The following is a 12,548-nucleotide window of genomic DNA, read 5'->3' on the forward strand; positions in this document are numbered from 1 at the left end:
AAAATGCTAAAATGTGGTACAGATTGGCTGGGAGAAGACACCTTTGAATAAAAGCTGAAAGAGCTCAATGTTTATGTGAAATCTTTTTTTCTTAGTTCTGGCGATGGATCTGGAACTTGCCCATACTAGGCCAGTTCTCCTAGAATAGTTTTAGATGAAATCTCCATAGTTTACTCCCAGCACTGGGCAGATCAACCCACAGGCCTTCGGCTCAACTCTTGATTGAGATGATCTCTGAGGCCTTGCAATAGTGAGACCATAGTTCCTGACCTGTGTCCTCCCTGCCTGATTCTTGGGGAAATGACTGCTTAACTACCTGGCCTGGTGTCAGGTCCAATGAAGACAGACCTAGAGGCTTTGGTAAACCCAGTTTTCTGCCTCTGCCTGGACACAGCCCTTTTTTAGAAATCTGAGTCAAATCAGATACTGGTGGCTCATTCCTGTAATTCCAGCTACTCAGGAGGCTGAAATCTGAGGATTAAAGTTTGAACTAGCTTTTTGCCTGTTAGGGGCATGGCTTAAGTGGTAAAGCACCAGCCTTAAGTGAAGAAAGCCAAGCAAGAGCTCAAGGCCCTGAATTCAAGCCTGCAGTATTGGCACCAAAAACAAAAACACCTTTGTCAAAGCCAATATCTACTTGGCATTTGCAGGCCATAGCATGTAACTTCTACCAACCCGGCTCCCAAAAGAAGCTTCATAGCCTGCTTCAGACACTACCCGTCATCCTGTCCAAGTACCACCCCAACTCCAAGCCAGTTCAAGTACCAGAGCCCTCCCTGCTTTTGGTACCTGCTTTTGCTACACTCACACCTGCCTATCACACTAGGCAAAGCACAGAGATGACCAGTGTAGACAAGGCAGGAAGAAAGGGAATTTTAACCAGGTGATAATGGCTCACGCCTATAATCCCAGCTACTTAGGAGGTTGTGATCTGAGGATGGTGGTTTGAAGTCAACCTGGTCAGGAAAGCCCATGAGCCTTATCTCCAATAAATTACAAAACAAAACAAAAAACACCAGAAGTACACTGTGGCTCAAGTGGTAAAGTGCTAACGAGCAAAAGAAGCTCAGGGACCATTCCCAGGCCCAGAGTTCAAACCCCAGGACAGGACAGGGAATTTTTAAATGTCCTATGGTTCCCCTCTCATCCCTGAAACCAGCAGTGGCTCCCTGAGGTATCTTACCCTGTGCTGAACCTATAGGTCTAATCAGGTACCTCTCCTCCTCTCCCTGGATCAACAACACTTCACTGTCTCTGTGATATGGCTCCTGTTTGTAACCTAATGGCCAAACTCAGTGGTGCCACCTTACTTATTCCCACATCTAGTTCATTTGTGGTGAGGGTCTACCACTTGTGCCCACTATAAAATTTGGAGAGCTGTATATACAGATGAAGAACTGAGATGTAAGGACAGATGTAAGTTAGCAGTGTTCCTTGTGTGCCTGTGTGCACATGCTCAGATACTGGGAATTGATCCCAAGCCAACTCTCAGTTGGCTTTAATTCCCACTGAGGATGGCACTCTACCACTTCTGACCTTTTGCTCATTAATTGGAAATTAGTGTTTCAGATTTGTCTGCCTGGGCTGGATTTAAATAGGGATCCTCAGATCTCAGCTTCCTGTGTAGCTAGGTTTATAGACAGGAGCTACTGGCATGTCTTATAATTATGACATTATATCTTACAATTATGACATTCTTTGTTTTGAATCTGTTCTCCAAACTATGAGTGTTAGTGGACAGTGTCCCTACAGCATAGCTTACCACTCTGACTTTCAAACTAATCTGACCTTAGGATTCCAAGGGCGGGAATGGGGGAGGTCTCTGAGGCATAATGAGAAGCCTTAGGACTTCTGCTCAGCTTTTTTTTTTTTTAATTTGTTTTGCATTAGTGACTTTCAGATCTCTAGTTACAAAAGGACCTCACAAACTGAAGTTTGAAAGTACCTGGTGTAAGCCAGGCACTGATGGCTCACACCTATAATCTTAGCTACTCAGGAGGCAGAGATCTGAGGATCGAGGTTCAAAGCCAGCCCAGGAAAGAAAGTCCGTGAGACTCTTCCAATTACCCACCAAAAACCTGGAAGTGGCGCTGTGGATCAAGTGGTAGAGAGCTAGCCTTGAGTTGAAGAGCTCAGGGACAGTGCCCAGGCCCAGCGTTCAAGCCCCATGACCGAAACATACCAAAAAAGCAAGGCCTCATCTCAAAAACAAGTTGTAGCTGGGTGCCAGTGGCTCACGCCTATAATCCTAGCTTCTCAGGAGACTGAGATCTGAGGATCACAGTTCAAAGCCAGCCTGGGCAGGTAAAGCTGTGAGACATCCCTAATAAGCCACCAGAAAACCAGAAGTGGCATGCTGTGGCTCAAAGTGGTAGAGCACTACCCTTGAGTAAAAAAGCTCAGGGACAGTGCCCAGGCCCTGAGTTTAAGTCCCACAACCAAAAATAAATAAAAATAAAAAGTTGCATGTGGTGCATGTCTACAATCCCATCTACTTGGGGATGGAAGTCCAAGGCCAACTGGCAAAAGTACAGGGTGGGGGTGGGGGGGATGGGGGTTGAGGGAGGAATTACGGAGGGCATGGATCCAATGTCCAATGGTAGAGTATTTACCTAGTGAGCTAAGACTCTGAATTCAATCTTTAGTATCACCACACAGAGCGAGTGGGGGGGGGGGAAGAAGGAGATGAATGAGGGCTCTGAGACCAGGAGCTGGTTAATAGGACAAGGCTAAAGCCCAGTTTTATGGTCAAAATAGAGGATGGAGGCTGCAGAAGGAAGATCCCAGTCCAGAGCTGAGGAAAAGGAGGGGCTCCCTGCCTCAACTGTTCATTGACACACACCCTCCAGGCGGCCAAGGGCAGGTAGGAGATGGGACAGTGAGGGAAGAAGATGTTCTTCAGGCACAGAGTTCCTGATCACAGGGTCTAGAGGTGCTGGACCAGTTATCAGGAAGCTGTGCATGCCTGCAGCCCGAGCCCCCTGGTAATCACAGTGGTAATTGTCCCCAATATGGGCTGCCACTGCGGGTTCCATTTGAGCAAGCCGCAAAGCTTCATGGAAAATTCGGGGGTCTGGTTTGGGCCATCCGGTAGCCTCAGAAGTCAACACAAAGTCAAAGTGTTCCCGCAGGCCAAGGCCCACCAGGATATCTTCAAGCCGTCTATCAAAGTTGGAGACCACTGCTAGCTTCAGACCTCGCTTGCGGCACCCCTTCAGGGTGGTCTCAGCTCCCTCCAACACCTGCCAGGTGCTGGGGCTGCTGAAGTCTTCATACAGTTGTGTGGCAATGGGGGCCACAGCCTGGGCATCCTGCACCCCTGCCAGGTGGAAGGTCTGTAGGACCACATCCAGCCACCATTGGCGGGAGGTGAGGCCCTGGCTCAGGCCATAGTTGGGGAGATTGTGACTCTGAGCCTTGTATGCCTGTCCAAAGGCTCGTCCCAGGGCTGTGGGCTCCACCGCCAGGCCATGGGCCCGGGCTTTGGTGGCATACTCCTCCCCCACAGGGCGGCGGAGCCGGACCAGTGTGTCCTTCACATCCCACGTCAGTAGGCGAATCTGCAGCCGGTGTGCCATGGAAGAGGCCAAGTCTGCCTCAGGTCCCTCTCAGTTCAAGGAGATGCTGGGCTGGATAAGTCCTCCCCTCTACAAGGCCTTGTTGGCCACAAGATCTTCACAATCTTCTCCTTCCTGGAAGGAGAAACAGCAGGTGAGGAGGATGCTGAGGTCCTGAGGTCCCAGAGACGGGGTCCAAACCCTAGTACTGTGAAATGCAGCATCTTCAGAAGTCATTTTGTGAACTGTCTCATGTGTAAGAGTAGCACAATGATACTGACCTCATATGACTATGGCTTAAATGTGATCGTACATCCCACAGCAAAGAAGGAGCTAGATGCTGGGGAACAAGACACATTTCCAGCTCTCCTGGCATTTATAGACATTAAAGAATACAGGAGATAGATATTAGAGGAAGAACTATACACCATTAGTTTGTGAAGTCAGTATGTATCAGGAGGATATAAAATCCAGGGGCCCAGTCTGATCTTGGAAATCAAATAGAGATCTGAAGAACAAACAGGGGCAAGTTGTAGAAGTGGTTAACTTGGTCCTGGCAGTGAAAAGACTAAGTGCAAAGGTCCTTTGGGCAAAGCAGTCTTGTGCTTTGGGTAGACAGATTCCAGCTCAGGAGGCCTTATAGGTGGAGATAAGGAATATGACTGCTATTGCTATTACTAGCAATGTCAAAAGGCTGAAAGTCCTTTACAGACCACATGGCCAGCACCCTGGTTGCTGAGCAGTGAAGACAATGAGGCAGACAGAGGAGCTTTTGTGCCTAAGGTCACAGTGAGCCAGCAAAACAGCCAGGCAGGCCTAGAACTTGAACTTCCTATTCTGGCTGTGTTCCCTTTCACTTTGCCATGCTTAGACATAATACCATGTAAAGTAGGGGCCCATACAGGTAAACGAGGGGCCCGGATTGTGGACCCTATTGTTGAGCAGTTATCTACAGGCAGACTTTGCACCTGGCAGGTAGGTGTTGAGGGAGGGCTGAGGCCACCCTGAGGGGGTACCACAGGGGGATTAGAGGCAGGTAGTGGTCTCCACGTGTGATCAACATGGACTCTGGCAAACCTATACAACACAGCACAGTCTGTCCCTAACCTTCCCTGAAGCTGAGCCCCATCTTCTCCATCCTTCCCGGGAATCAACAACACCTGTCTGGCAAGCCAGCCCAAGGAATAATCCCTGACCCGATGGATGCACAGGAAAGCAGTTCTCAGCCAGGGGCTGAACGCAGCTGTTTTGTTTTTGTTTCTCTCCAGACAGAGATGATGGCTGTCCCCTGACCCGGATGTGCCAGAGTGCAGAGGCTGCTTTTGGGGGGGGGGGGAAGGTAGAAAGGGGGGGCGGGCAGATGGACTTAGGGCTTCCTGGAGCAGGGCGATCCACTTGGAGCCTCCGTGCAGGCGGGTGGATGTGGAGCCCCAGCGAGGGCCACACTCGTCCCGGCTCCCACAGGGGTCTCTGGCTCAGGCTCCCGACCACCGCCCTCGTCCAGGTGCGGGAGGTGGGGCTGGAGGTTCGGACTGCACGTCCGATGGCTCCCCTTCCCCCTCCTCCGGGGCCCGGCGGAGCCAGGTCCGGGGAGCCCGGGGGTAAAACCCAACCTGCCTCCGGCTGACCCAGGCCGCGTGGTCCGGGAGGGGCCTCGGGTCCTGCGAGCTCCCACGACCGACGCGGGCCAGGATGGGGGCCGCGGGCTCCGGAACCGCCGTCCCCGCTCGGCTCCGCCTCCCGCCCCGCCTCCGGCCCTCGAGGCCCGGTCCCCGGCGCCTCCGTGCCCGGGTCCCGCGTCCCCGTCGCTCCCTTCCGTTACCCCGCACCGTCCAGGCTCCCGGCCCCGCCCCCATCCCGCCCCCGTGGGCCCTCTCCCCACCGGGCCAGACCTCACCACCCAGCACCCCCAGATCTCCCTGGCGTCAGGACGTCCGGAGAGGCACCGGGCCGAAGCGGAGCCCCGGCTTTTCATCCTTGCCTGGGAGACTAAACACCGGCCTGGCGGGCCAGCCCACGGGGGATCACTGACCCGGTGCACCGGAAAGCCGTCCTCCGTCCTCCGCCCGGATCCCTGAGACCGCAAGCCGCTTCTCTCCCCAGTCAAAGCGGAGCCCTCAGAGGGAGGTTTGTCCCCGACCCGTGGGCCAGAGTGCAGCCTGGGCACACAAGGCGGGGCGGAGGAGGGAGGAAGGCCGGCCTGGCTGGTCAATCTGGGGAGGAGCCTTGGATGAGTGATTTAAGGAGCCTGGAGCTGGGAGATGCCTTCAGAGCCTCTCCTTGTGCACGGTGGTATGAGGCAGGACCGATCAAGGACAATGAGGCAGCCACGAATTCAGAGAGAAATGCTAGATTAATGAATAGCTTGATTAAAAGCTATTCACACACACATTTATGTATAATGCATATGTGTATCACACATATACACATACATATATATACACACACATATACCATGTCTGTGTGCTATGGGAACTGAACAAGAATACAGTATCTTAAACTTATGCTGGAAAAACAAGCCATATGGTAAATGACTCCTCTGGATACCAAATGAGTTTATAAAGAAAAACATTTATCTCAAGGATAGATGCCTGCCTTGAAGAGAATATCTGGTAGAATACACCCTTGGTTTAAAGGGATGTTGAACCATTTTTTGTCGCAGTAACCCAAAGTTAATGAAGAGACTTAACTCCAGTCTCTGGAGACAAGACAGTGTAACCATCAAGAACAACAAAATGTTCTAGACTTCAGATCAAAGAGAAACACTCAACCTAGGGTAAATTTGAGCCAAACCTCCGACTGTACTTTTTCACTGTAAATACTTGAGATGCCAGAACCCTCCTTTGTATGGGTTTTGAGAAATGCCCAGAAGTGCTCCCACTGGTGTTTGGGTGTGTACTGTCTTCCCTTCGCTTTGTTTTACTAATACACTTTGTTGGCTTCTACTTTGATGAGTTTTAAAGTTTTTTTGCAACATCACAAACTAGACACCAGGAGCCAAGTAGCAGGCCTCCTCCCTAGCGATGATTAGTCCTCAACCCATACTAGGAGGGAACTACTTTTGGTTGAAGGCTTGTCTGTCTCACCCAAGACAACTTGCTGATGGCGGATATGGTTCTATGTAATAAACAAGCTGCCCTTAAAAAAAAAATTCTTAAAAAAGAAAAGCTGGGTGCTGGTGGCTCAAGCCTGTAATCCTACTCAGGAGGCTGAGATCTGAGGATCAGATTCAAAGCCAGCCCAGGCAGGAAAGTCCTTAAGACTCTTATCTCCACAATTAACCATCAGAAAACTGGAAATGGAGCTGTGGCTCAAAGTAGTAGAGTGAAAAAACTTCAGAGACAGCACCTAGGCTCTGAGTTTAAGCCCCATAACCGACAGGGGGATATTGGGGGGGAAAAGGAAAGGCTGGAAATGGCACTTTGGCTTAAATGGTAGAGCACTAACCTTGAGTACAAAGAGGTTCAGAGACAATGTCCAGACCCTGAGTTCAAGTGCCAGGACCAGCACAAAAAAAAAAAAAAAAAAAAAAAAGAAAAAGACTAGGCCTGCAAAAGTAATATGTATTCATCTAAATACTTAACTGGTCTGGTGGCTTATGCCTATAATCCTAGCTACTAAGGAGGCTGAGATCTGAGGATTGCAGTTCAAAGCCAGCCTGGGCAGGAAAGTCCACTTAGACTCTTATCTCCAGTTAACCACAGAAAAAGCTGGAAGTGGTGCTGGGGCTCAAAGTGGTAAAGTGGTACAGTGCTAACCTTGAGCAAACTCCAGTACTTGCAAAAAAACACCCCAAAAAACAAAAACTAAAAATATCAGTATGATCAAAGTAAAAAGTGAAAGTTGTTTCCCAGCCTCATTTATTTACCAGCTGCTAAATAAGTATCTGTGTTCAGTGTCTGACCTTGGTCTTCCCAGAGACTTTGTGAGAGAAGCCAGCTGCTTCCTGCTTGAATGGAAGAGGGGCTGGGACAGGAAAAAATCAAGTAAATAACCAGTTTGGTTTCAGAGTGCTGAGGTCGCACAGCAAGGGGAGACATGGGAGGAAAGACGCAGCTTCCTCACCCCACCTGGCATTCTTCTTATGCTCCACCCTCTTAAACTGCTTCCTGTATTCCTTGGCTGTCGGTTGCTTCCACTAAGAACTAACAGCACCTCCCTGAGCTGGGGCTCAGGGGAGAACAAAGTGCAAAAGCACAGAGCAGGAGCCTCTGGGAGGAAGAACTTGATTCTGGGACTCACCTGGGAAACTGGCTTTGTGTCACTAGCATAATATCCAGAGTGGGGATGGGGAGGGTGACTGAGAGTGCAGAGGTCCAATCCAGAGATTCTTGGGGTCACCATTTTTCAAGATCTACTAAAACCTAAGCCCAGGTTCTGGCTGTCCTGACAGGAAGTGATCTTAGAGATCTAATCCTAAACCTGGTTCCAACTGGTTCACCCTTTTTCGTTTTTTCCCCCTTGGGGTCTTAGCTTCTCAATATGCTAAGTGAGGGTATGTGGGTGTGTGTAGGACTAGACACATTTACTAGAGAAGTAAATTTTTTTTATCTTAAGATACTGTTATATGTTGGCTTTTGTTATATCCACAGATCCTGAATCCTAATACAGAGGATGACTTTAGACCAGGTGTTGAGTCAGGCTTGAGGAAGTGACAGGTAAACTGAGATCATAACATCATAAAAGGAATCGGGAAAGTGTTCCCTGTAAAGAGGACTGATCATTGGTCTAAACTGGGCATGGTGGTGGCACTCAGGAGGCAGAGGCAGGATGATGGCCTACATAGTGGGTTCTAAGCTAGATCCAGTCTTAACTGAGTCCCTACCAGCCTTACTGTAATGAGTAGACACTTTAACCTTGGGGCGCTATCTCTTTTCCCTGTTTGCTGTTACTGAGCCAGGTGATCATGTGATCCAAGGAGCCAATCAGAGACTTCTAGAGAGACTTGCACTATGGTAGGGCAGAAGGGAGCTTTCTCTGGGATTTCATAAACCTTAAGGACCACTTAAACCTGTAGTAGGAATCATGTTGCTGCCAAGTGGCTAAGATTCACCTGAGAATAAAGCCAAGTGGAGGCACTTACAGATGTGGCACTTACAGAGTGGGTTGGAAGTATGGTTCAGCTGGTAGAGCACTAGCCAATGAGTGAAATCATCAACTACCCAATGTTAAGTCCTAGTCTTGGACCAAAACAAAAACAAAGAGACAAGAGTCCTCCATGAAAGCCTTTGACTGAGACCCACCCACAGCTGGCTATATTTAGATCCAGCTATGAAATCTAGCCAGTTCACTTCTTACTACTTGGCTCTAATTTATGCTACTGGCAGAGTCCTCATCGGGCTGGGAACCGGTCAGGACTGCCCTTTCCCTAATTGGAAAACTGGTGATTTTTGCTGTCAGGAATGCGGACAATTAAAATGCCTGCTGAAAGGATAAGCTAAAGTCTAAGCAGGCACCTCTGAAAGGGAAACAAGAAAATCGGGTCTGTGAGAGGCTCCTGATGCTCATCACCTGCTGAGATGCCTGCAAGACTAATAAGATGCTTTGAGAGATTGTGAAAGCCTGAGCTTCAGTCCTGGGATAAACTTAACCACAAGGTAGGGCAGGGCACAGAGCAGGACCCAACCCTTCCAGTTCATTCCTGATGCCCAGTTCATTTCTGATGCCTGTTACTAGATTTGTAGACAAAATACTGTGGGGCTGAAGGCAAATGTCCCTGGGGTCTTCCCTCAATATGAGCCAACTCTCACATTAGATCCATTGTTTTGCTAAGGGCAGCGGCCTTAGAGTTGGGACTATATGGGTTTGGATCCTCACCCTGGCTTTTTGCATAACTAAGATTTCAGCTCAGTTCTGCCACAAACTTACTGAGTTGCCATTGGTGAGTGACATAAAACCCTGTTGTCTTTGTCACTGCACACCATCCCACGCTCAATTTAGGATTTCTTCTGTGTCCACCTGTTTCATGTGTTGCTGTCTCAATCAGCACTCAGATTAAGCTCATTGCTCATCTCCAATTTATGTCCTAAACACTTCCTGAATCTGTTTATTGCTTTCCATCTCATCTCCATGCCAGTTGAGTCCCTCCGAATTTCTCATCTGCATTTTGCATGGTGCAATCAAAATGGTTTGATAAAAATGTCCATTAATGGGGTCGTTCTCCTGCTAACACCCATCAAATGTCTCCCTTAGATCTTGGAAGATCCAAGTCTGAAAGGGTTGATGTGGCCTTTGGGCCCCTGCACGGTGGGCCTGGGGCTGTCTCACTCTCTTCTGGCCTCCTCTTCCTCAGTCCTTTCTGATGCCCCAGCGACACCAGCCTTGTTTCCTCCAGCTCCATCTAGCTCCTCTAGCTGTTGCATAACCATTCCTTCAGTTTGGAATGTTCTTGCTCAGTCATGTCTTAGCCTGGACTCTCATCCAAATGTTATTGCTTCAGGGAAGCATTTTCTGATCCTTCGAATCAGGTCAGGGCCTGGTGGCCTCATTCCCACCCCTAGTCACTGTGTCTGCCTCCTGGTTCTCAGGGACTCCTTAGGCTGCTCAGCATTTATTCACCAAGTGCTCCCTGATGGGTCTGGTTTGTACATACACAGTTCTATATAATGGTGGCATCGCCCTATGCCTGAAGTTACTTGCTCAGCAATGATGGGTCCGGGATAGTCAAGGAAATAGTCTTTTGCTTCTGCATTGATCCTCTCAACCAGGAAAAAAGAGCCTGAGGTTAGGTGACCAGAGGTCTAGAAGGGATGGTTTCTGGTTAGCTCCATGCCTGGCTCACCAAGGCTTGTCTGTGATTAGTGGTTTGGGCCCTAGGTAGTACATCCTGGCTAATGCTTCCAGAGGTCAAGGATTGAGGCCCTTTATTTACTTGTCAGTCATGGGCTTGAACTCGGGGCCTGGATGCTATCCCTGAGCTCTTTTACTCAAGGTTAGCACTATATCATAGCTTTCCTGCCCAGGCTGGCTTTGAACCATGATCCTCAGATTTCAGCCTCCTGAGCAGCTAGGATTACAGGTGTGATCCACCAGTGTCCAGTGTTTGAGGCTCTTTAAAAACCTGATCTTGGCCTGACACTGTCTGGAAGGCAGAGAACAGGTGACATCAGGCCACAAAGGCCTCTGTAAGGTCCATTCCTGGATGGTGAGCAGACCCCGCATCTGCATCCGCTGAGGTCACATGTGGATCTGATGTGGCCACACCTTTCTCCTACCTGGTCCCACCTCCCTTTACCTGGACACACCTTTCCCCGCCCCTACCCTAGATAAGGCCTAACCTAGGGCCCAGTCCCCCTCTTTGCCAGCCTCGTGGAGTGCCAACCTGGCCTGGTCCCAGCAGGTCTACTGAATAAACCTACCCCTTACCTGAATGCCATGTGCATGGTGCTGTTCTTACTCCGCTACCTCTTTTTATAAACCTAACAGCCTCTAAGAATAAAAAAGAATTGGGCTTACTGCAGCAGCTCCAATTCTCCACTTACCAAAAACAAAACCTAAAGTCTGAAAGCTGGCCTATTCTACCTCTGCCGTTATTCACCTTCCTGTTCCTCCCCTGTCCCCACTGCCCTGCTAAGCTCCTCCCATCACAGGGTCTTTGCTCTTTTTTGGGGCTAGGGGTAGTGAGGATTGAACCCAGGGCCTCCAGCATGCCTGGCAAGCACTCTACCTCTTCAGCTACTCTGCTGGCTCTTTTGTTTGTATTTTGGCTTATATTTGTTGTCTTATGGCTCTTATGACTTCCTCTTTTGTCTTTTTTTGGGGGCTGGTCATGGGGCCTGAACTCTGGACCTGGGCGCTGTCCCTCAGCTCTTCAGCTCAAGGCTAGTGCTCTGCCACTTGAGCCACAGCATCACTTCCGGCTTTTTTTCCTTTTTGTTTATGTGGTGCTGAGGAATCGAACCCAGGGCCTCAGGCGAACCCAGGGCCTCAGGCATGCAAGGCAAGCGCTCTACCCCTGAGCCACTTTCCCAGCCCTCTGTTAGGATCTTTCTTTGTCCCTCTCTAGTCTCAACCCCAGGGAGGACTTTCCAAACATTCTCAAGAGGGAACCTGACACTGGGTGTGGTAAATGCCTATAATTCTAGTAGGAATCCAGAGAAGTTAGAGGATATGAGTGTTGGAGACCAATCTGGGCTATCTATATACCAAGACCCTTTCTCCAAATACCAACATTTCAGATATTACTTGGAGGTAGAGTACTTGCTTAGTATATACAGGGTCTGGGTTTGATCTTCAGTGCCACCAAAAAACCAAAATGAAACAAAAAACAGAGGGTTCTCCCCTTTGATTTTCAAACCCTTTTCTTCCTTTAAAATACTTATCATTATTTATAACTGCTTTATTAGTCTGTTTTCTTATCTCCCCCTTTCTCTCTGCATAAACTCCATGAAGACACAAGCTGGTTTTCTTTGTTGTCACATTCACAGCACCCTGCACTGTGCCGGGGCAGAGCTGAGATTCTCAAAACTTCTCGCATGAATAAAAGCCTTGCTAGTGGTTGTATCTCCAGCAGTCAGGAACTCCTTCTTGCTTCTGGATTTCGATCCTTGTTAGTAAGTCTTCTCCCCGGTCTATGGCTCTGAGTGGAACAGATTTCAGGCTGCCTGGTGATCACTGGTCTATGTGGGAAATGCTTTTCTCTGGAATCACAACACAGCTCAACTCTAAACTAAGTTGTCAAGCTAGGCCTCACTCCTGCTTTACTGCCAGAGGACTTAGGCTTTCCTGAGCCAACTGCTTTCCTCTGGCTCAATGATCCAAGCCCCTCTGCTAGGCCCTAGGCTTATGTCTGGGACTCTAGGTTGCAGTTTGCTAAAGCCACAACTGAAAAGTGTGGGAGGTGGGGAGACGAGACTCAGGCCTGAGCCTGAGCAAGCAAGGAAGAGCCTGTGAGGCTGCAGCTGTGACTGCTAAGGTTTGGTGTGCGGCATAAACCACTCAGGGTGCTGGGCCTCTGCCAGCATGTGGGCAGGAATCGGGCACAGGGCACAG

The 12,548-nt window shown here is 49.3% G+C and overlaps 1 protein-coding gene across 2 annotated transcripts; it reads right to left on the reverse strand.

Moving 5' to 3' along the window:
* Positions 1 to 2,712: 2,712 nt before the first annotated feature.
* Positions 2,713 to 5,723, reverse strand: LOC138820445 (haloacid dehalogenase-like hydrolase domain-containing protein 3). 2 transcript variants are annotated; one of them, XM_070012082.1, is made up of 2 exons: positions 5,590 to 5,723; positions 2,713 to 3,692 (listed from the first exon to the last, which is right to left on the reverse strand). In XM_070012082.1, exon 2 carries the CDS (start codon positions 3,576 to 3,578, stop codon positions 2,829 to 2,831), a length of 750 nt encoding a protein of 249 aa, XP_069868183.1. In that variant the 5' UTR covers positions 3,579 to 3,692; positions 5,590 to 5,723; the 3' UTR covers positions 2,713 to 2,828. The 2 variants fall into 2 exon arrangements, with proteins under 2 accessions (XP_069868183.1, XP_069868184.1); XM_070012083.1 differs by lacking the exon at positions 5,590 to 5,723 and adding an exon at positions 5,171 to 5,280 and having other exon boundaries at positions 2,713 to 3,688.
* Between the last annotated feature and the right edge of the window lie 6,825 nt (positions 5,724 to 12,548).

This window comes from Dipodomys merriami, unplaced genomic scaffold (assembly GCF_024711535.1).
Source record: "Dipodomys merriami isolate MVZ:Mamm:240054 unplaced genomic scaffold, mDipMer1.0.p SCAF_886, whole genome shotgun sequence".
In the NCBI taxonomy this organism is placed as follows: Eukaryota; Metazoa; Chordata; class Mammalia; order Rodentia; family Heteromyidae; genus Dipodomys; species Dipodomys merriami.

Coding starts and splice junctions, on each gene's coding strand:
- LOC138820445 (XM_070012082.1), bottom strand. CDS start 3,578: ATGGCACACCGGCTGCAGATTCGCCTACTGACGTGGGATGTGAAGGAC.